General features: G+C 40.8%; 1 protein-coding gene across 5 annotated transcripts in view; it reads left to right on the forward strand.

The window, feature by feature from the left end:
• The first annotated feature begins 330 nt into the window (after nt 1-330).
• Nucleotides 331-24723, forward strand: part of LOC115147163 (phosphatidylserine decarboxylase proenzyme, mitochondrial-like) — a 45195-nt gene continuing 20802 nt past the window's right edge. The window contains exons 1-3 of one of the 5 annotated variants that reach the window (XM_029689226.2): nt 331-538; nt 2282-2352; nt 4843-5018. In XM_029689226.2, coding sequence (XP_029545086.1) covers nt 435-538; nt 2282-2352; nt 4843-5018 — 351 coding nt within the window. In that variant the 5' untranslated portion in view covers nt 331-434. Of the gene's footprint in view, nt 539-1424; nt 1509-2281; nt 2353-4842; nt 5019-14350; nt 14478-22549; nt 22896-24723 lie in introns of those variants that run through there. The other 4 variants (XM_029689227.2, XM_029689228.2, XM_029689229.2 and 1 more) reach the window with 4 other exon arrangements.

The raw sequence follows: 24723 nt of genomic DNA on the forward strand, positions 1-24723 counted from the left end.
GGAAACAGAGACCATGGAGCATGTATTACTACAGTGTGGAGGGCATTATCAGAGGGAAAGAGAGAGGCTGATATCTAGTATGTGAGTATACTGAGTAGAACATCATTAGATATAGTCTCAAATATGTTATCTTTGTTTAAGAGCAATGGGCTGGTAGGTAGGATTTAGTTTCTCCCTGTCTCTGGCCCACACTCCAGTACAGTATGTCTCGGTAAAGCACCATACGTGGATGCCAACCGCCGATAAATCCCGAAGAAGAAGAAGCAGCAGCGTACCTCAAAACCGAGTTGTGATTGGTTGTTAACGCTAGCCTTCTAGGCGACGCGTTGGATGTGGAGGCCTCGTGGTTTATAAAGAGCATACCAGGAGTAGTTGAAGCACGCTGGAATTTTGAAGTGGATTTGAAGAAATTAAAAAGCCCGTCGATATTATTGATGTTTGACGAAGAGTATCCCCATTCACATGTGAAGATGGGATGTGTTAGATATGCGGCGAGAGCTTTTGTGTCCAATCCGTTGTTTTGCCGGAATTGTGAAAGGTATGGACATGTATCAAGTGTGTGCCGGAGGAATGTTGAAGAATCTGAGGGTGTTCGATGGTGTAATTGTGACGGAAAACACATTCCCAATTCCCCGGAGTGCCCGTTTGGGGTAAACGCGTGTAAAGTGGCCAGGGCTACACAGCAGGGCTCCTACACTGACGCACGTGAAATAGTTGAAGGAGCGAAGGGAGCTGAAAATATGGCGGTGGATGCGCGGTAGACCGTAGATTCAGTGTTCAACAGTTAGGACCCAAGTAAATCTTCTCTGTATACCCATCTGTCTAGACCGTAGATTCAGTGTTGTTCAACAGTTGAGGGGAGCTGATGGTGAATGTGGATTTTTTAAAAATGGTGTTTATTGCACATATGATAAATTGTACTGAACAAAAAGTCAAAGAAACTGGACATTGTAACGATACAGTATCTGCGGCTGAAAAGTTGGAGATTCCAGGACTTCACTTTTTTTTCTCCCGTTTTATAATTAACAACAAATCAATACAGGAAGTACATGTGGGAACACAAGTGTGTGTGTGTATATATAAATAATATACAAAGGACAATTGGGCTAGGGGGTACAATATCACATTACACAAGGACCAGGACTTCACTGTTGAAGCATTGCAAAGCATGTCCGAAGATGCTCTTCCTGTAGGGATGGGCGTCCACAGTTGAATCTGAATAAAGGAGTACATTGAGTTTATTTTGTTTAGTTTTATTTTAATTATTTGGGATGATATACAACCAAAACAGTAGGTGGCAGCATGCACACATAGCGTTCGTTTGGGGAGTCATATTTAAAAATAATAACATTTAAAGACTCCGTACAGTAGGTGGCGGCAATACACCATAATGTCTGCCTTAACACTTTAAAGAAGAACTCTAGCGTTCTACACACTCACAAGATGGCAGCGTCCTTAGGAAAGGTGTGTTCTTGTCAGCTGCCACTGAATGCAGGGAGATTTGGCAGGTAATAGGTCAATTGCTATTTCAATGTGTGCTAGCTACACACTATTGGAAGAGTCGCAAAGACACCGTAGCTGTCTTGGTGGGAGAAAAATGAATTCTGGTTTGCTAATTTCATAAATTCTTGCAGCTAACATTAGCTAGCCAGCTAGTGTAAGCTAACTAGCAAGCGCTTACCGTATGATGCCAATATCTTGTTACTCGTGTCAACAAATCTACTTTTCAGCAATATAGTATATTATAGACTTTTATATAAGCTAGGTGGTTCGAGCCCTGAATGCTGATTGGCTAAAATGTGTCGTATACCACTGGTATGACAAACATTAAAACAAATGTTATAATTACGTTAGTAACCCGTTTTATAACGCCAATGGGGCACCTCAGGTTTGTAGTATATAGCCAGTATACCACAGCTAAGGGCTGTATCCGGGCACACCCCCTCGTGCCTTATTGCTTAAGTATACCACACCGACCTACTTTATGATTCTGCATTGTCTGTCAAATTGTCAGTGACAGTTTCTGGAACATGCCTTAGTATTAATAGCCTTACAGACATGTCCAACCCGAACAGGAGGGTTGCTGTTTTTGTGAGTTCCTTTTTGACTTCATCTGGCTGTCAAACAGCCACTCCTCAGTTATTGGTATAGTTTGCAATGGTTTGTGTATTGTATCATAATGCCAATAAGTTTGACGCAGACAAGTAGGAGAAAACTACATTTGAGTAAATCTCATTGGGTACATTTACAATATGTGCTGCTTCTCTGTCTGTCTGTGCAGTGACTGGCTCCTCCTCAGAGCACAAAGAGCCCGGCAGTTTCAGCAGTGGCCATGGTGTTCATTATCCAGTGGTGAGTTTCACAATAACATCCTCAGTCCCAGACCAGACCCAGGTTTTTACAACCCACATATTGATGACTGAGGCTGTTGACACACTCTTAGGCTACCTTCGCATTAGTCTCTGTGCTAATAAGATGAGCACACTAGGTGAAAACACTAGCTTTACTACCCTCTACCCTGCTGTATCGCTTACAAACGTTCTTTTAACCTGTTTGGGAATCAGTGTACCGCTGGCGGTACAATTTCCTGTCAAATTGGAGGGTGCATAATTCAAACATTTGAATAGTTATTATAGTGGTTAAACATTTAGGTACATATAAATGTCTTATATTGGCTGAAAGCTTAAAATCCTGTTAACTTCTTATGGCTGGGGGGCAGTATTGAGTAGCTTGGATGAATAAGGTGCTCAGAGTAAACTGCCTGCTACTCAGGCCCAGAAGCTAATATATGCATATTATAGTAGATTTGGATAGAAAACACTCTGAATTTTCTAAAACTGTTTGAATTATATCTGTGAGTATAACATAACTCATATGGCAGGCAAAAACCTGAGAAATAAATCAAACCAGAAAGTGGGAAATCTGAGGTTTGTAGTTTTCAAGTCTTTGCCTATCCAATATACAGTGTCAAATTTGGTCCGATTGCACTTCCTAAGACTTCCATTAGATGTCAACAGTCTTTAGAACCTTGTTTCAGGCTTCTACTGTGAAGGGGGAGAGAATAAGAGCTGTTTGAGTCAGGTGTCTGGCAGAATGCCATGAGCTCAGTCTCACGCACACCCGTGAGTTAGCTGCGTTCCTTTTCCTTTCTAAAGACAAAGGAATTGTCCGGTTGGAATATTATTGAAGATTTATGATAAAAACATCCTAAAGATTGATTCTATACATCGTTTGACATGTTTCTACGAACTGTAATGGAACTGTCATCTGAAATAATTGCCTGTGCCTCATCAATTTGGATTTGTGAACTAAACGTGTGAACAAAAAGGAGGTATTTGGACATAAATGGTGGACTTTATCGAACAAAACAAACATTTATTGTGGAACTGGGATTCCTGGGAGTGCATTCCGATGAAGATCATCAAAGGTAAGTGAATATTTATAATGCTATTTCTGAATTCTGTTGACTCCAACATGGCGGGTATCTGTATGGCTTGTTTTGGTCTCTGAGCGCTGTAACTGACATTATTGCATGCTGTGCTTTTCCCGTAAAGCTTTTTTAAATCTGACACAGCAGTTGCATTAAGGAAAAGTATGTCTTTAATTCCATGTATAACACTTGTATTGTCATTAACATTTATGATGAGTATTTCTGTAAATTGATGTGGCTCTCTGCAAAATCACTGGATGTTTTGGAAGCAAAACACTACTGAACATAACGTGCCAATGTAAACTGAGATTTGTGGATATAAATAGGAACTTTATCGAACAAAACATACATGTATTGTGTAACATGAAGTTCTATGAGTGTCATCTGATGAAGAACATCAAAGGTTAGTGATTCATTTTATCTCTTTCTGCATTTTGTGACTCCTCTCTTTGGCTGGAAAAATGGCTGTGTTTTTCTGTGACTAGGTGCTGACCTAACATAATCATATGGTGTGCTTTCGCTGTAAAGCCTTTTTGAAATCGGACACTGTGGGGGGGTTTAACAACAAGTTTATCTTTAAAATGGTGCATAATACTTGTATGTTTGAGGAATTTTAATTATGAGATTTCTGTTTGAATTTGGCGCCCTGTACTTTCACTGGCTGTTGTCAAATCGATCCCGTTAACGGGATTTCAGCCGTAAGAAGTTCATCTAACTGCACTGTACAATTTACAGTAGCTGTTACAGCAAAAACATGCCATGCGATTGTTTGAGGATGGCGTCCCACATAAAAATATTTTTTCCACCTGCACAGGTTTCATACATTCACACAAAGATTAAATATTCACTTACTTTTTGATAATCTTCCTCTGATTTGTCATCCAGAGTCCCAGAGATAACATTTAGTGTAGTTTTGTTAGGTAAAATCCTTTTTTATATCCCAAAAAGTCTGTATAGTTGGTGCCATCGATTTGAGTAATCCATATCTTAGCTTCTGGGCCTGAGTAGCAGGCAGTTTACTTTGGGCACACTTTTCATCCGGACATGACAATAGCGCCCCCAAGCCATAAGAAGTTCATTGAAATGCATGCCAGGTGACTACCTCATGAAGCTGGTTGAGAGAATGCCAAGAGTGTGCAAAGCTTTCATGAAGGCAAAGGGTGGCTACTTTGAAGAATCTTTAATATACAATATATTTTGTATTTGTTTACCACTTTTTTGGTTACTACATGATTCTATATGTGTTATTGCATAGTTTTGATGTCGTCTATTATTCTACAGTGTGCAAAATAGTAAAAATAATGAACCTGTAATGAGTAGGGGTACAAACTTTTGACTGGTACTTTATATGCAATACTTGTTATGGGGAAATGCTTAAACTGTTCCTAATATAAACCTCTGTGTATATTCAGGGCGAGGGCAGTTCAATGCAGCCTCTCTAGGCCTTCAGGCTCGCGTCAGGCCCTTTCCCCTCCTCATCGCCACCGGCGGAGGCTACATGGGATACGACCAGTACAGTCGCTACAAGGACCGCCAGTTAACGAAGATTGGCGTGGAGGTGCCTCCACGCATCGCCAATGACACCCAGGTAGGGTAAATTCAAGTGTCAATCTATTGTACTGTATCTTTGGACCTGCTCATGGTCCCAGGTATGGATATTGTGCAGAAAAATATCACTTGTCTTATGCTTGCTGTCAACACTAATTCAGCGCACTGTTTACTGGTTGGAATTGAGTAGCTCACTTGAATTACAACTCGCCAGCCAGGAAAATCCACACCCGGTATGATTGAGCACCGTGGTTTTTCAGTCCCTCCGTGTAAGACCAACGCTCAACCTCAAGTTGACACCTCTGGATGCTGAGAAGTGTGTACATTGCTAAGACTCAAAGGATGTGTGCGTTATGTGTGATTGAGCTCCTACGTGTTTGTCTGTCGGATGCTGTCCATTTGTGATCTTCCTCGATGCTGCTCTTTCTTTTCTTCCTGCTTGCTGGCATTGTCTGTGTTCTGTTTCTCTGTTTTGCGTTGTCTGTGTTTTGTGGATCCACAGGGAATATGTTTGTGTTGCCATAACGCTGTTCCTTCCCCAATAGTTGGAAAGTACCTACCCTCATGTTCAAGATGAGCAGCTGTTGCGAAATGCATTGCTTTCACATGAAGACATTTTCAGTTCTGTTGCACCTATGCTCTAGCCAATGTAGGCAAAATGTTGTTTTCTGAGATCACAACATTGCTTTGAATTATGCCAGTTATGTTGGCTTCATCAGTTTAAATTCTGTATTAGTTCTGTTTTTCTGAGTGCAGAACTAGGCCTATTTGTTCCTCACTTCGGGCCTCTAATGCCCTACACGTTTTTGACTTAATCAAGTTGGTTTGGAACAGCTGGATTAGCGAACCTGATCCAGAAGTGATACTGAGGCTCATTCTGTGAGATTTTACTGTTAGATTAGTGACGAGTGAGGAGGGTCACCGTTTTCTTAGTGTCCATAGTGTTGATGTCATATAGGAGTAATCAAAACAGGCCCTTTGTCTGTGTGCCATAGGAATAATCACAACAGGCTTCACAAAGCTTATTGTTTGTTTGCTTAGGCTATTTAACATGGGAGAGCGCCAAGTGGCACCATAGGTGATGTCATTGCAGATAACTTCCGTAACATCGGATGGGCTAATCAATGGTTATAAGCCTGTTTTTCATGCCGTTTCAGGGACCTTTTCCCTCTTTCTGTAGTGTTATCATCTTACCATGAGTGCGTTAGATACTGTACAAGTCAGACTTGAAAATCACCTATCTATTTCTATAACGGTCCATTTTTAAAGCCTTCAGGGCATTTACCAACATGAATGTCAAGAGGATCACAGCGCTGTAGAGACAAGATGCAGCAATAATGTAGCCTATACATGAAGCAATATAGATGCCACTTCTTGCACAAATAATCACGGGTAAAGCCCAGGTTGCAGTATTGTATTTGCAAGTGTGTGTGTGTAGGCATAAAGCAATGTGTACAGTTGAGGTCAAGTGATAGCCTGAAAGGTAGGTTTGGGAATTGCCAGGAACCTCTTGGGTGCCGATACGTATTGCGATTTGTCACGATTCCACACAATGTGTTCAGACCCCTAGACTTTTTCCACGTTGTTACGTTACAGCCTTTTCTAAAAAATGTATTACTTTTTTTCCTCATCAATCTACACACATTACCCCATAATGACAAAGCATAAACAGGTTTTTAGACTTAAAAAAAAAATATATAGAAAAATGTATCACATTTCCGTAAGTATTCAGACCCTTTACTCTGTACTTTGTTGAAGCACCTTTGGCAGCGATTACAGCCTCAAGTCTTCTCGGGTTTGACGCTACAAGCTTGACACGCCTATATTTGGGGAGTCCCCCCCCTCTTTCCTCCTCTGCAGATCCTCTCAAGCTCTGTCAGATTTGGTATTTTATTAGGATCCCCATTAGCTGTTGCAAAAGCTGCACCTACTCTTCCTGGGGTCCACACACAAATATCATAACCCCAAGACATGCCTAATACACCAAATAAAATGCTATTTCTTTAGTATGAGGACATTTTCTATTCTCTTTCCCACTCCGTAGATTCAGTGCCTTTGTTCACACTATTTATGGACTTACGTCTCTTATACTTTCCTACTACTGTACTGTTAAGCGAGAGAGTTGCTTTTGACAAAATTCAACCCGACAAAACATGCCGTTTTTAAAAGTGATATGTAAACTGACAGTTTGGTGGTCTTATTTGCTGTAGATACAAAAGGGTGATTATTTATTCACCAAAACTGTAATACATTTTTGCTTATTGTGAAATGTACTCTTTAGGGGGCCCGGCCAGCAGACTTGCTCAATAGGAATTTGCAATGAATAGAGTGTGGGGTGAGGTTCCCAGTGGAAATGCAAGCTCATTGACTGGTATGGGCGATTGTTTTGGGGATTTGAAGTTCTCGCTATATTGTAAATAAACATGGAACAGCAAACATGATGGACTTTCGGTTCCACCCCCTGTGAACTGTTCAGTACAACATGCCACGAGGGAATTCCAGGGGTCTCTATTTGGCAAGCGTACCTTCCTGAAGTTGTTGACTTGTTGTGCTGGCAAGTTTGCTAGCAGGCCTTAGCTGTTGGCAGTTTCATACTGTATTTGTATTTTGAAATGTGTATTTAAATTACTTTAGTATTTTAATGTACATTTTTACGGCCTGAACTACAATCCAATGTATTTTGTAACAAGATATTTCTGATAACTGTAATTTGTTTTCAAAATTGTTTTCTATATAATTTTTTTTTGTGCGATTCACAATTTTCTGGCCCCATTTCACCCTGCATTCGTATCAGAAGTCTCATGGCACTATGGTGTGATAAGTGTCTGCTAAATGAACACTTGCAAAGCACGCTGGGTATTATTTGAATGAGCTCCACCCCTGAAACAAGGCCTAAAATAATAACCAGTGTGCTTTGGAATTGTTTACGTTATGGTCATTTTATCAGACTCACTTAACCAGAGCGACTGAGTCGGTGCATTCGACTAAGGTAGATAAACAATCACCGACATAGCAAGTGAAATGTTTTTTTGTTACTGTTGATGTTGCAAATGTATTTCGAAATGACTGACTACCTCCAATATATCTGTATTTAATCGTAATACAATACTTTGAAAAAGTGTTTTGGTTTGATATGTTGGTCTTTGGTGTCTTGTATTTGTAACAAGATACATTTTGATGTATATTTGGCCCAGCTCTGAAATATTTAATGTGACAAATAAAACTTTAAAATACCGTTTTAAGGTAATGTAAAAATCCAAACTGGTCCGTGAATGAATACCGTTGTAGTTTTTAGTTTATCGCTCAGCCCTAGTCAACACACACAACCCATTGGAACAAATACAGTGCCTTGCGAAAGTATTCGGCCCCCTTGAACTTTGCGACCTTTTGCCACATTTCAGGCTTCAAACATAAAGATATAAAACTGTATTTTTTTTGTGAAGAATCAACAACAAGTGGGACACAATCATGAAGTGGAACGACATTTATTGGATATTTCAAACTTTTTTAACAAATCAAAAACTGAAAAATTGGGCGTGCAAAATTATTCAGCCCCCTTAAGTTAATACTTTGTAGCGCCACCTTTTGCTGCGATTACAGCTGTAAGTCGCTTCGGGTATGTCTCTATCAGTTTTGCACATCGAGAGACTGAAAATTTTTCCCGTTCCTCCTTGCAAAACAGCTTGAGCTCAGTGAGGTTGGATGGAGAGCATTTGTGAACAGTAGTTTTCAGTTCTTTCCACAGATTCTCGATTGGATTCAGGTCTGGACTTTGACTTGGCCATTCTAACACCTGGATATGTTTATTTTTGAACCATTCCATTGTAGATTTTGCTTTATGTTTTGGATCATTGTCTTGTTGGAAGACAAATCTCCGTCCCAGTCTCAGGTCTTTTGCAGACTCCATCAGGTTTTCTTCCAGAATGGTCCTGTATTTGGCTCCATCCATCTTCCCATCAATTTAAAACATTGTCCCTGCTGAAGAAAAGCAGGCCCAAACCATGATGCTGCCACCACCATGTTTGACAGTGGGGATGGTGTGTTCAGGGTGATGGCTGTGTTGCTTTTACGCCAAACATAACGCTTTGCATTGTTGCCAAAAAGTTCAATTTTGGTTTCATCTGACCAGAGCACCTTCTTCCACATGTTTGGTGTGTCTCCCAGGTGGCTTGTGGCAAACTTTAAACGACACTTTTTATGGATATCTTTAAGAAATGGCTTTCTTCTCGCCACTCTTCCATAAAGGCCAGATTTGTGCAATATACTGACTGATTGTTGTCCTATGGACAGAGTCTCCCACCTCAGCTGTAGATCTCTGCAGTTCATCCAGAGTGATCATGGGCCTCTTGGCTGCATCTCTGATCAGTCTTCTCCTTGTATGAGCTGAAAGTTTAGAGGGACAGCCAGGTCTTGGTAGATTTGCAGTGGTCTGATACTCCTTCCATTTCAATATTATCGCTTGCACAGTGCTCCTTGGGATGTTTAAAGCTTGGGAAATCTTTTTGTATCCAAATCCGGCTTTAAACTTCTTCACAACAGTATCTCGGACCTGCCTGAGGTGTTCCTTGTTCTTCATGATGCTCTCTGCGCTTTTAACGGACCTCTGAGACTATCACAGTGCAGGTGCATTTATACGGAGACTTGATTACACACAGGTGTATTGTATTTATCATCATTAGTCATTTAGGTCAACATTGGATCATTCAGAGATCCTCACTGAACTTCTGGAGAGAGTTTGCTGCACTGAAAGTAAAGGGGCTGAATAATTTTGCACGCCCAATTTTTCAGTTTTTGATTTGTTAAAAAAGTTTGAAATAATCAATAAATGTCGTTCCACTTCATGATTGTGTCCCACTTGTTGTTGATTCTTCACAAAAAAAATACAGTTTTATATCTCTATGTTTGAAGCCTGAAATGTGGCAAAAGGTCGCAAAGTTCAAGGGGGCCGAATACTTTCGCAAGGCACTGTACATAGTTTGGCCCACGCTTCTCAAAGAACCAAATGCACATGCCCTCCTAACAATGGCCTGAGTTTTTCTCCGGGTGAATTTGGGCTGAGACGTGACTGGAATGGTAATGAGCAGACTGGAGAGGGGCCCTCACTTTTCCCTCGGACAAGCCAAAGACTCATGCACAATTCAGAGCCAGTTACAGGGATAGGAGCATTCACTGTTTGTCTCACTCTCTAGTCTCTACCCAAATAGGAACTGCTAAATCTGTCTGCAAAGAGTGCCACTGAGGTATTGGTGCAACATATTTTACATTTGTGTGGATGGATACGTTTAAATATTTCATAACACCTTTATTTTGATACTGAGTCTGTAGAGCATCTACAGATGGACTAAGATTTCAACTATATCTACTATCCGTAGCTCTAACTAGTGATGCACCAATACGGCATTTTTGGTCATTACCGATATTTAACATTTTTGTTGCCTTTTAAGCATTCTGGTACTGTTAAATAGTTACACACACACATGGACGCAGTGGTCTAAGGCACTGCATCTCCGTGCAAGAGGTGTCACTAATCTCCCTGGTTTGAATCCAGGCTGTATCACATCCGGCTGTGATTGCGAGTCCATCTATGTGAATCTAGCCACAATAGTGGACTTTGCGGATAGCTTTCAAAATAAAAGTACCTCATTGACAGTGATGCAAATTAATACAAATAGTAGAATTATGCCATAATTGAATAGATCATGCTAAACGAGGTTGGAATGTCTTATAAAATCAATAAGACAATAATTTGACGACAATCTGCAATCACACTGGATGTATTATACTTTAGAATTGCATTGGGGGCGTACTTATTTCACTGTACATCCTTAACTATGATTGTGGATCAATGACATGGTGTATCAGTCTATTCGGTGACACCCAGAGAATATTAGCATCGTAGCTCTTATTGCTGGACTCTGGAACCACTGCGTTGAGCCACATGTATTGTCAACCTTTGTGTATTGAACACTTCCAGAGGGAAAACAATACTGCATGGATGTTTTGGAGTCTGATAACTCTTGAGGATGACTTTGGGAGAAAATATCTTGGGTATTGAGTAGATTGATAACCCATTGCATTGATCCCCAATCCTTAGGTAAACCTGTACACTGCAATATGAATGTCAATACACACAATAGCCTGCCTGATTTCACAGTCCCGCAATAGCTACAATGCTAATATTTGTGTAAACTCTTCAGTTGTGCTCTGTGCGTGTCACCGAGTAGACTAATACCCCATTTCATTGGTTCACATTCCAACTTTGTTTAACATTATCTAGTCTAAATATGGCATGATTCCATCAATTGTAACCTTCATCGCTTTCAAAGAGGTACTTTTATTTTGAAGGCCAACTGCAAATTCCACTATTGTGCCTAATCCTTATTGTGACTAGCTTCACAACACAACCCGGTCTGGCCGAGCCTCACTAGCCAGCTGAAGCTAGCTGGCTGCTTATAACGATAACCCTGTTAGCCAAAGCTAAGTACCTGGCTAGCTATTTATTTTCATGAACTGAAGTTCAATTTCAATAGGCGAACAACAAGTGGCTAACTAGCTAATACTTACAAGGATTCCTCGTTCATAACTAAGAATAATGAAATGACTGCCGTTTCTACTGGTCATTGATTTCAGGCTATTGGTGCTAGCTAGGTACCAAGCTAAAGCTAGCTACCACAGAAGTTGCGGTCGAACAAATAATGAGTTATTTCCAAGGTCGTATTGTAAACACATCGTTCGTGGTCGGTGTTTGCTTGTTTGCAGACTTTTTTTTGTACAGCTTTGATCGTGCTACTGATAGAAGTGGTGGTGCTTGGCTTGCACGTGCAAATTCAGAACACACAACATTCTATAATAGAACTGTTATTTGACATGTATCTTTTGACACGTAAAGACCCAAACGGCGTTTCATAATATGTCGTGATGCTATTACTGTGTAACTCTGGTAGGGCAACGTGTACCGGTGCTCGACCAGTCGGCGAAAGCCAACATCACCCACGACAGAGAACGGTTGATTTTCAAGGGCAATGAATTCTGTTATCTTGGCGTTGAGTTGTCTTGCTGAAATGTTGTTACTCTTTCAAATGACTGCTCGACTTGTTGATTGCTCGATACACACAGCAGACATTGTGGGTTAGGTTAGAAATGCTGTGTTGCACGTGTACCGCAACATTTTACATGGAGTCATTACGTCACGTACCTACCAGATATAGGTATGCACTAGAGGTCGACCGATTATGATTTTTCAACGCCGATACCGATTATTGGAGGGCCAAAAAAGCCGATACCAATTAATCAGCCGATTTTTTTATTTTATTTTTTTATTTTTAAAAATATATATATATTTTTTTAAATAAAAAATGTATTTGTAATAATGACAATTACAACAATACTGAATTAACACTTATTTTAACTTAATATAATACATCAATAAAATCAATTTAGCCTCAAATAAATAATGAAACATGTTCAATTTGGTTTAAATAATGCAAAAACAAAGTGTTGGAGAAGAATGTAAAAGTGCAATATGTGCTATGTAAGAAAGCTAACGTTTCAGTTCCTTGCTCAGAACATGAGAACATATGAAAGCTGGTGGTTCCTTTTAACATGAGTCTTCAATATTCCCAGGTAAGAAGTTTTAGGTTGTAGTTATTATAGGAATTATAGGACTATTTCCCTCTATACCATTTGTACTTCATTAACCTTTGACTATTGGATGTTCTTATAGGCACTTTAGTATTGCCAGTGTAACAGTATAGCTTCCGTCCCTCTCCTCGCTCCTCCCTGGGCTCGAACCAGCAACGCAACAACAACAGCCACCACATCGAAGCAGCGTTACCCATGCAGAGCAAGGGAAACAACCACCCCAAGGCTCAGAGCGAGTGAAGTTTGAAACGCTATTAGCGCTTAGCCAGCCATTTCACTTCGGTCACACCAGCCTCATCTTGGGAGTTGATAGATTTGAAGTCATAAACAGCGCAATGCTTTATACACATGAAGAGCTGCTGGCAAAACGCACAAAACTGCTGTTTGAATAAATGTTTACGCGCCTGCTTCTGCCTACCACCGCTCAGTCAGATACTTAGATACTTGTATGCTTGTATGCTCAGTCAGATTATATGCAACACAGGACACGCTAGATAATATCTAGTCATATCATCAACCATGTGTATTTAACTAGTGATTATGATTGATTGTTTTTTATAAGATAAGTTTAATGCTAGCTAGCAACTTACCTTGGCTTACTGCATTTGCGTAACAGGCAGTCTCCTTGTGGAGTGCAACGAGAGAGAGGCAGGTCGTTATTGCGTTGGACTAGTTAACTGTAAGGTTGCAAGATTGGATCCCCCGAGCTGACAATGTGAAAATCTGTCTTTCTGCCCCTGAACGAGGCAGTTAACCCACCGTTCCTAGGCCGTCATTGAAAATAAGAATGTGTTCTTAACTGACTTACCTAGTTAAATAAAGATTAAATTAAGGTGTAAAAAAATATATATATAATAATAAAATGTGCAAATCGGTGTCCATAAATACTGATTTTCCGATTGTTATGAAAACTTGAAATCGGCCCTAATTAATCGGCCATTCCGATTAATCGGTCAACCTCTAGTATGCACGTCAGCTTTAACATCGGCGTTAAACTAGACATTGGGTAGATACCGATGTTGTCATTCTAGCTAATATCGTCCGATTCCAGATATTTTCACTGTTTATATCGTGCATCCCTAGCAACATCGGTAACCTTTACCGTAAACTTAGCAAGCAGTTGCTTATCAACAGATGGTTGTAGTTTGTACTAACAATCTGTAAACCATCTACCGATGGAAAGTCCAGACTACTCCAAATAAAATGACCAAATATTTAAATGGGCTAATTGTGGCGCTTTCTATCTCTGCTCATGGATGCATGTCGACCTAGTTGAATACAGTTCATCACCCCAAATCGTTAAAGAATCCTTAGTTGCTACATTTTTTTTACTTATAAATTTAACGATATACCCATTGATTCTAGAAGAATATAACTTTTATAAATGCTTCATGAGCTTAGTTCAATTGTCATACCCCATCAGAACTCAAAATATAAGCTTGTTTTAGGTCAATGTTTGGAAACAACATATGTTAACAAACATGGTTTAAAACTATACATTTTATATCATGGATGGTCAGTCCTTGTACCCATAGCAGAACACTTTATTGTATCAATTAAGGATTCTAGCTTTTAAGTTAGCTCTGCTGTAAACTTGATGTATGATGAGATATTGTACAGCTACAGTAGATTTGTGTGTCTGGCCCATCGGGCTACTTTTTCTGATGACGTCATCCACCAATGACACTCTTGAATGTGATATCTGCCCACCCACCCTAGTCTCTTAAAGGGCTTGTCTAGTCAGCATGCAGCACTTTGTTGTGAGAGTAGAGCCTTCACTTTTAACTAGCACGCAGTGAGAGACCTAACTTCGCCTTTGTCAATTTTATTCACATTTCAGACAAAACACCAAGAGAAGGTAAGGCTCTGAGTTTCTTCTTTTTTTAAATAAGCTCAATACTGTTTGATGAACTTGGTATAATGCATTAGCTGAAATACGTATAACTGTTTATGGAAATTGTTCAATGTATTCTAGTTAAACCGAACAGTGTTTTAATATGGAACGGTTACAGTAAAAACCTAAGTGGATTTAGGGATAAACAATCTGTACTTAAGTTTTTATCTGCACAGTTCCTGTGTTTACGGTAACTGTTTTAGATGAGTCATCTCACAGGGTACGTCGGTCGTCTGTAGCATCAGTGTTTCAGATAAGGAAGTGGGTCCTGTTTCCTGCTTTTTGTGGCTTTTAGGGACCGCCTTTCTGTTTGGCCGAGACAGGTTTGTTGAGAGACTAATAGAGTAGGAACTCGACCCTTAAAGTCCAACATCAGACTGCCAGATAAACGATAGTGAGAAAATAGTTGCACACTGTTGGGAGTATAATAGGCCTATAGTGTGCGACTACTAGCGTTAGCGCAATGACATGCTAGCTGCTCCCATAGACTTCCTGTCATTGAGCCAATGACTATCCATTTAAAAGCATGTCTTGGAAGAATACATACATACATACATACATACAGTTGAAGTCAGAAGTTTACATACGTTTAAACTTTTCACAATTCCTGACATTTAATCCTAGTAAAAATTCCCTGTCTTAGGTCAGTTTGGATCACCACTTTTTATTTTTAGAATGTGAAATGTCAGAATAATAGTGATTTTTATTTCAGCTTTTATTTATTTCATATTCCCAGTGGGTCAGAAGTTTACATGCACTCAATTAGTGTTTGGTAGCATTGCTTTTAAATGGTTTAACTTGGGTCAAACATTTCGGGTAGCCTTCCACAAGCTTCCCACAATAAGTTGGGTGAATTTTGGCCCATTCCTCCTGACAGAGCTGGTGTAACTGAGTCAGGTTTGTAGGCCTCCTCGCTCGCACACGCTTTTTCATTTCTGCCCACAAATGTTCTATAGGATTGAGGTCAGGGCTTTGTGATGGCCACTCCAATACCTTGACTTTGTTGTCCTTAAGCCATTTTGCCACAACTTTGATGTATGCTTGGGGTCATTGACCATCTGGAAGACCCATTTGTGACCAAGCTTTGACTGATTTTTTAAATTGATTTTATTTTACCTTTATTTAACTAGGCAAGTCAGTTAAGAACAAATTCTTATTTTCAATGACGGCCTAGAATTGTGGAATTGTGATGCAGTGAAATAATCTGTCTGTAAACAATTGTTGGAAAAATTACTTGTCATGCACAAAGTAGATGTCCTAACTGACTTGCCAAAACTATAGTTTGTGAACAAGAAATTTGTGGCGTGGTTGAAAAACGAGTTTTAATGACTCCAACCTAAGTGTATGGAAACTTCCGACTTCAACTGTATACACGCGTTTGGACACCTATTCAAGGGTTTTTCTACGTTGTAGAATAATAGTGAAGACCTCAACTATGAAATGGCACATATGGAATCATGTAGTAACCAAGTGTTAAACAAATCAGAATATATGAAAGATTCTTCCACGTATCCGCCCTTTGCCTTGACAGCTTTGCACACTCTTTGCATTCTCTCAAACGGCTTCATGAGAAATGCTTTTCCAGCATTCTTGGGGTTCCCACATATGCTAAGCACTTGTTGGCTGCTTTTCCTTCACGCTAAAAGTCCAACTCATCCCAAACCATCTCAATTGGGTTGAGGTCCGGTGATTGAGGAGGCCAGGTCATCTGATGCAACACTCCATTACTCTCATTCTTGGTCAAATAGCCCTTACACAGCCTGGAGGTATGTTGAGTCGTTGTCCTGTTGAAAAACAAATTATTGTCCTACTAAGCGCAAACCAAATGGCATGGTGTATCGCTGCAGATTGATGTGGTAGCTATGCTGGTTAAGTGTGCATTGAATTCTAAATAAATCACTTAGTGTCCCCAGCAACCCCCCCCCTCACACCATCACACCACCACCTCCATGCTTCACGGTGGGAACCTCGCATGAGGAGATCATCCGTTTACCTACTCTGTGTCTCACAGAGACATCACACCTCCATGCTTCACGGTGGGAACCTCGCATGAGGAGATCATCCGTTTACCTACTCTGTGTCTCAGAGACATCACACCACCACCTCCATGCTTCACGGTGGGAACCTCTCATGAGGAGATCATCCGTTTACCTACTCTGTGTCTCACAGAGACATCACACCTCCTCCTCCATGCTTCACGGTGGGAACCTCGCATGCGGAGATCATCCGTTTACCTACTCTGCGTCTCACAAAGACACTGCCGTTGCAACCAAAAATCTCAAATTTGGACGACTCAGGCCAAAGGATAGATTTCCACCGTTCTAATGTCCATTGCTCGTGTTTCTTGGCCCAAGCAAGTCTCTTCTTATTGGTGTCCTTTAGTAGTGGTTTCTTTGCTATTTCACCAGTCTTCTCTGAACAGTTGTCTGTTACTTGAACTCTGAAGCATTTATTTGAGCTGCAGCAGAGGTAACTCTCGGTCTTCCTTTCCTGTGGCGGTTCTCATGAGAGCCAGCTTCACCATAGAGCTTGATGGCTTTTGCGACTGCACTTGAAATAACTTTCAAAGTTCTTGAAATGTTCAGCATTGACTGACCTTCATGTCTTAAAGTAATGATGGACTGTCATTCTCTCTGCTTATTTGATTTGCTCTTGCCATAATATGGTATTTTAGCCATATTTGTTATCTTCTGTAAACGCAACTGATTGACTCAAACACATTAAGGAAAGAAATTTAAAATACAGAAATTGTCATATACATTCATTAAAAAATACCAGTGTTTTTCATCGATTTTAAAGATGAACTTCTTGTTAATCCAGCCGCTTTGTCAGATTTCAAAAAGGCTTTACGGCGAAAGCATACCATGCGATTATCTGAGGACAGCGCCCCGCATACGAACATTTTACAACCAAGTAAAGGAATTATAAAAGTCAGAAATAGTGATAAAATTAATCACTTACCTTAGATCTTCATATGGTTGCAGTCACAAAGAGTACCAGCTACACAATAAATGTTGGTTTCGTTCGATAAAGTCCCTCTTTATATCCCAAAAAATGTTTTGTTGGCGTGTTTCGTTCAGTAATCCACAGGCTCAAAGGCTGTCTCAACATGCAGACGAATACATCCTAATAGTACCGGACTAGTGGATTCCATAGGAACTGCAATCTGGGTCCTAACCCATTAGAAACTCTATAGGCATTCAATTGAAAAGTACCCACATCAAAAGAATCCCACTTCCTGGATGGATTTTCCTCAGGTTTTCGCATGCCATATCAGTTCTGTTATAGTCAGACATTATTTTAACTATTTTGGAAACTTTAGTTTTCTATTCAAATCTACCAATTATATGCATATCCTAGCTTCTGGGCCTGAGTAACAGGCAGTTAACTTTGGGCAAGCTTCTCGTCCAGATGTTGAAATACTGTTAACTGAAATGCATTCCAGGTGACTACCTCATGAAGCTGGTTTAGAGAATGCCAAGAGTGTGCAAAGCTGTCATCAAGGCAAAGGGTGGCTACTTTGAAGAATGTAAAATAGATTTTGATTTAACACTTTCAGTTACTACATGATTCTATGTGTTATTTCATAGTTTTGATGTCTTCACTTTCATTCTACAATGTAGAAAATGGTAAATAAAGAAACCCTTGAATGAGTAGCTGTCAACTTTTGACTGGTACTGAATCTTATTTAAATTACAGCAGTAATTGCAGCAGTGGCAACAATTTGGCAGCGGTGGGCTACCGCTGCTAAAGGAATATAGGGGAAACACTGGAACTGCATCTTGAGTAGCCTTTTAAAATCTTACTTAAAAAATGACCAGTCAGGCAACAATCTCTAATTATGATGCTTAACTTTCTGAAATGATTAACTGACAAAACAGCAGATAGTAAATAGATTTACCCCCCCACACACTGAGCTTTGCTGAGCTAATGATAGGATAAGGTGGGAAGCAGTGGACTCCAGGCTCCCTAAATCAGGCCAAATACCATATAGATCAGCAGTATAGGGGAGCTGCCAGGATTCTATAACGGGGTCCGTGAACACTATAGCTGATGGGTTCGTTTGTATTTATTATGGAACCCATTAGCTGCTGCTAATGCCACAGCTTGTTGCTGTGGTCCAGCAAAATTAAGGCAGTTATGAATGTATTGTAATGGGTTTAAAAAAATTGTATAACAGATTTCACAACACACTGTGTGCCCTCAGGCCCCTAATCTACTACCACTTATTCACAACACAAAATTCATGTGTACTAGTGTGTGTGTGTGTGTGTGTAGTACGCATGTTATTGTGTTTTTATGCATGTGTCTGTGTTGCTTCACATTCCCCGCTGTTCCATAAGGTGGAATTATTTTTTTAAAATCTAATTTTACTGCTTGCGTGATTTACGTAGTCATGGCTCTATGTAGTGCTGTGCGCCTTCCGTAGTCTGTTCTGGACTTTGGGACTGTGAAGAGACGTGGGGTATGCATGGGTGTCTGTGTGCCAGGAGTTCAAACAGACAGCTCGGTGCATTCAACGTGTCAATACCTCACACAAATACAAGTAGTGATGAAGTCAATCTCTCCTCCACTTTGAGCCAGGAGAGATTGACATGCATATTAATGTTCGCTGTCGGTGTACATCCAAGGGCCAGCCGTGCTGCCCTGTTCTGAGCCAATGGCAAAGTCCCTCTTTGTGGCACCTGACCAAACGACTGAACAGTAGTCCAGGTGCGTTAACTAGAGCCTGTAGGACCTGCCCTGTTCATAATGTTGTTCAGAAGTTGGAGTAGCACTATGGACAGACTTCTCCCCATCCTAGCTGCGGTTTTATCAATGTTTTGACCATGACAGTTTACAATCCAGGGTTACTTCAAGCAATTTAGTCTCCTCAACTTGCTCAATTTCCACCTTATTCATTACAAGATTTAGTTGTAGTTTAGTGAAGGATTTGTCCCAAATACACATTTTGTGTTTTTGAAATATTTAGGACAAATGTATTCCTTGCCACCCATTCTGAAACTAACTGCAGCTCTTTGTTAAGTGTTGCAGTCATTTCAGTTGCTGTGGTAGCTGACGTGTATAGTGTTGAGTCATCCGCATACATAGACACTCTGGCTTTACTCAAAGCCAGTGGCATGTCATTAGTAAAGATTGAACAAAGTAAAGGACCTAAACAGCTGCCCTGGGGAATTCCTGATTCTACCTGGATTATGTTGGAGAGTCTTCCACTAAAGAACACCCTCTGTGTTCTGTTAGGCAGGTAACTCTTTATCTACAATATAGCAGGGGGTGTAAAGCCATAACACAAGTTTTTCCAGCAGCAGACTATGATCGATAATGTCTATAGCGACACTGAAGTCTTACAAAACAGCCCCCACAATCTTTTTATCAATTTCTCTCAGCCAGTCATCAGTCATTTGTGTAAGTGCTGTGCTTGTTGAATGTCCTTCCCTATAAGCGTGCTGAAAGTCTGTTGTCAATTTGTTTACAGTAAAATAGCATTGTATCTGGTCAAACACAATTTTTTCCAAAACTTTCCTAAGGGTTGGTAACAGGCTGATTGGTCGGCTATTTGAGCCGGTGAAGGGGACTTTACTATCCTTTACTAGGTAAGTTAATGACTTTTGCTTCCTTCCAGACCTGAGGATGCACACTCTCCAGTAGGCTTAAATTGAAGATTTGGCAAAAAGGAGTGGCAATATTGTCCGCTTACATTCTCACAAATTTTCCATCCAAGTTGTCAGACCCCGGTGGCTTGTCATTGTTGATAGACAACGTTTTTTTGGGGGGTGCTCCAAATCTTTTTAATATTGTTCTTAGGCATGCATCTGTCTTTAATAGTGTATTAACTACTTTTTTAAATTCAGTTTAATACTGCAAATTGAGAAATCATGTGACGTTTGCCAATCGGTTGTACATCCAGACCTATTTGCCATCTCTTTTGCCACATTCCTCTCAACTAGAGGTCGACCGATTTATGAAAATGTATTTGTAATAATGACAATTAAAACAATACTGAATGAACACTTATTTTAACTTAATATAATACATCAATAAAGTCAATTTAGCCTCAAATAAATAATGAAGCATGTTCAATTTGGTTTAAATAATGCAAAACAAAGTGTTGGAGAAGAAGGTAAAAGTGCAATATGTGCCATGTAAGAAAGCTAAAGTTCCTTGCTCAGAACATGAGAACATATGAAAACTGGTGGTTCCTTTTAACATGAGTCTTCAATATTCCCAGGTAAGAAGTTTTAGGTTGTAGTTATTATAGGAATTATAGGACTATTTATCTCTATACCATTTGTATTTCATTAACCTTTGACTATTGGATGTTCTTATAGGCACTTTAGTATTGACAGTGTAACAGTGTAGCTTCCGTCCCTCTCCTCGCTCCTACCTGGGCTCGAACCAGGAACACAACGACAACTGCCTGCCTAGAAGCAGCGTTACCCTTGCAGAGCAAGGGGAACAACCATTCCAAGTCTTCAAAGCGAGTTACGTTTGAAGCGAGTTACGTCCGCTAACTAGCTAGCCATTTCACATCGGTTACACAAGCCTAATCTCGGGAGTTGATAGGCTTGAAGTCATAAACAGCTGCTGGCAAATGCACAAAAGTGCTGTTTGAATGAATGCTTACGAGCCTGCTGGTGCCTACCATCGCTCAGTCAGACTGCTCTATCAAATCATACTTAGTTATAACATGATAACACACAGAAATATGAGCCTTGCGTCATTAATATGGTAGAATCCGGAAACTGTATTACGGAACCGTTCCGTATTTTATCTAACGGGTGGCATCCATAAGTCTAAATATTCCTGTTACATTGCACAACCTTCAATGTTATGTCATAATTATGTAAAATTCTGGCAAATTAGGCGGCCCAAACTATTGCATATACACTGACTCTGCGTGCAATGAACGCAAGAAAAGTCACAATTTCACTTGGTTAATATTGCCTGCTAACCTGGATTTCTTTTAGCTAAATATGCAGGTTTAAAAATATATAATTCTGTGTATTGATTTTAAAGGCATTGATGTTTATGGTTAGGTACACATTGGAGCAACGATACGCACCGCATCGATTATATGCAATGCAGGACACGCTAGATAAACTAGTAATATCATCAACCATGTGTAGTTAACTAGTGATTATGATTGATTGTTTTTTAAGTTTAATGCTAGCTAGCAACTTACCTTGGCTTCTACTGCATTCGTGTAACAGGCAGGCTCCTCATGGAGTGCAATGAGAGGCAGGTGGTTAGAGCTTTGCACTAGTTAACTGTAAAGTTTGCACGTTTGAATCCCTCGAGCTGACAAGGTGAAAATCTGTCGTTCTGCCCCTGAACGAGGCAGTTAACCCACCGTTCCTAGGCCGTCATTGAAAATAAGAATGTGTTCTTAACTGAATTACCTAGTTAAATAAAGATTAAATAAAGGTGTAAAAAATACATTTAAAAATACATGTTTTTTCTAAATCAGCCAAACCGGTGTCCAAAAATAACGATTTTCCGATTGTTATGAAAACTTGAAATCGGCCCTAATTAATCGGCCATTCCGATTAATCGGTCGACCTTTACTCTCAACCATAGTTTTTCAATTCCTTATCAATCCTTGGGGATTTAACAGTTTCTAGTCATTTTCTTAAAGGGTGCATGCTTATTAGTAACTGGGATAAGCAATGTCATGAATGTGTCAAGTGCAGCGTCTGGTTGCTCCTCATTACACACCACGGACCAGCAAATATTCTTTACATTAACAACCATAGGAATCGCAAACCAAACTTGTCGCATTTCCCTCCTATCATCAAGCTGCCCCTCCCCCAGGCAGACCAGTCCTCCTCCAGTCTCCCACCGTCACCAGTCTGCTGCAGTTCCTCTCAGGTCAGCCGTGAAACAGTCAGCCCACCCAGAAGATGTCTGTAGTACAAAATCACTTCTAGAGGCCCTTGGATCCCTGAGAGAGAAGAGGAGCGAACGGATTACCCCCCTCCACCACGTCACATCCGTCCTACCAGAGAAGGGGGCTGGGCTTGAGAGTAGCAGAGCGATTGAACGAGCTCCAGCAAGAGAACAGAAGTGCGCACACCGAGCTAGAGCGGCAGCCCCAGTGAGCGCGAGAGAGAAGCGTCTGTAATCCACCCCCCACGCCTTCAGTGATCATGTGTCAGAATAGGAGCCTTCAGCGGGCGGCAGCGCAGAGCTCAGGGAAATGGTGAGATGCTGCAGGTCTTTGCATAGCCCTCCGTCTTGCTACAATCTCCACAGAGTTAGGGTTGATGTGCGCCGGCTCCGGACGATCAGCTCCACAGGAGCTGCCGGGGAGCAGGGGGGAGGCAACGACGGCAACGTCTCAGGCCACGGGGCCCAAGCACTCAGCCACAGGAACCGATTCAGGTATGCTGAGAGCGGGAGAGAATGAGAGCGAGAACAAGAGATGAATGACCACAGGATGCCTTAGCATGTGTATAATATGCTTGTTAGACACGACATGACAAAGACAGGACTGACACGGAGAGGGAACGAATGGTTTTCAGCCTATAAAGTGATTGTTTACAGTATGTGAAAGATGGATTAAAGGCGAGTGAGAGGGATGACCAGAGCGAGCATAGAGGGGATGATTAATGTAATGTTCTGCTGTGAGATTGAAGCTCTAGCAGTTATGGTTTGTCAGTGGGGGGTTGTGTGCACTTCGCGTGTTGAGCTGCTACATGAGAAGAGCGACGACCATGAGCCGAGGGCCTGAATATTGAGTGGCCACAGTCGGTCCGCTCTCCCAAAGCCCCGTCTTTCTCGATCTTTCTCTCGCTCTCTTTCTCTCTCTCTTTCTCTTTCGCTCTCTCTGTTCCAGGCAGCACAAAGCCTCTGTTTGGCCTAATTGCAGCGTAATGCCCTTAAGCCCCATCCAGGCAGGCCAGTCTAAGGAGGAACAATGTATCTGGGCCAGGCCAAGGCCAGCCTTACCCAGCCAACCTCTGAAGTGGGTCTGAAAGAAGTGAGGGATAGATGGAGTTTTAGAGATCTGTGTGGCGGCTGAGAGACTCTGTTGATGTAGATAGAGCGAAGCAGGAGAGAGAGAATGCTATGCAGCCAGTGATTGGCTAATATGTGCCTGCATTGAAGAGGGGGGGGGGGTGCTGTTGGAGCCTGCGTTTTGTGTGGTGGAAGGAGACTGGATAGCCAGGAAATAAAACAATTACAGAAGTGTATTCTTTATGTGTTGGCTTTTTGTTACTTTTGTTGCGTTTATGTGGTTGGCTGGGATATTTAAGCTATACTTTGCGATTGCTGAAACCAAGGTGCATGACAGGCTACGGTAAATAATAATTAAATGATACTGCACTGGTTGACTTGTATGAGAATTTAGATTAAATTACATCAAATTAACGACTTTCAGGGTAATTTCCATGGAAAAGGACCCACGAGTACCAACTTAAAGTTCATAGGAGCATGTCAGATTAGGTGTCAAATGTAAGATTTTTTTAGTTATTATTATTATTATTATTTATTTATTTTAAAACTATTTTCCATCATAAATATTAGGATTAAGTAAAGGCTTTGATTTCTGGTCAAACAGATGGAAAAGTGTCTTTAGAAACCTTAAGACTTTTTAGTAGATGTTAATCATGGGCATTTAATATGGAGTCGGTCCCCCCTTTGCTCCTAGAACAGCCTCCACTCTTCTGGGAAGGTTTTCCACTAGATGATGGAGCACTGTTGCAGGGACTTGCTTCCATTCAGCCACGAGCATTAGTGAGGTCAGGCACTGATGTTAGGGATTAGGCCTGGTTCGCAGTTGGCGTTCCAATTCATCCCAAAGGTGTTCAATGGGATTGAGGTAAGGGCTTTGTGTAGGCCAGTCTAGTTCTTCCACACCGATCTCATCAAACCATTTATATTTTTGTCCTCGCTTTGTTCACAAGGGCATTGTCATGCTGAAACAGAAAAGGCCTTCCCCAAACTGTTGCCACAAAGTTGGAAGCACAGAATTGTCCAGAATGTCATTGTATGCTGTAGCATTAAGATTTCCCTTCACTGGAACTAAGGGCCCTAACCCTAACTGTGGAAAAACAGCCCCAGACCATTATTCCTCATCCACCAAACTTTACAGTTGGCACTGTGCATTCGGGCAGGTAGCGTTCACCTGGCATTCGCCAAACCCAGATTCGTCCGTCTGACAGCCCGATTTATTTTATTTTTATTTTACCTTTATTTAACCAGGTAG

Source organism: Oncorhynchus nerka, linkage group LG19 (assembly GCF_034236695.1).
Source record: "Oncorhynchus nerka isolate Pitt River linkage group LG19, Oner_Uvic_2.0, whole genome shotgun sequence".
Taxonomy (NCBI): Eukaryota; Metazoa; Chordata; class Actinopteri; order Salmoniformes; family Salmonidae; genus Oncorhynchus; species Oncorhynchus nerka.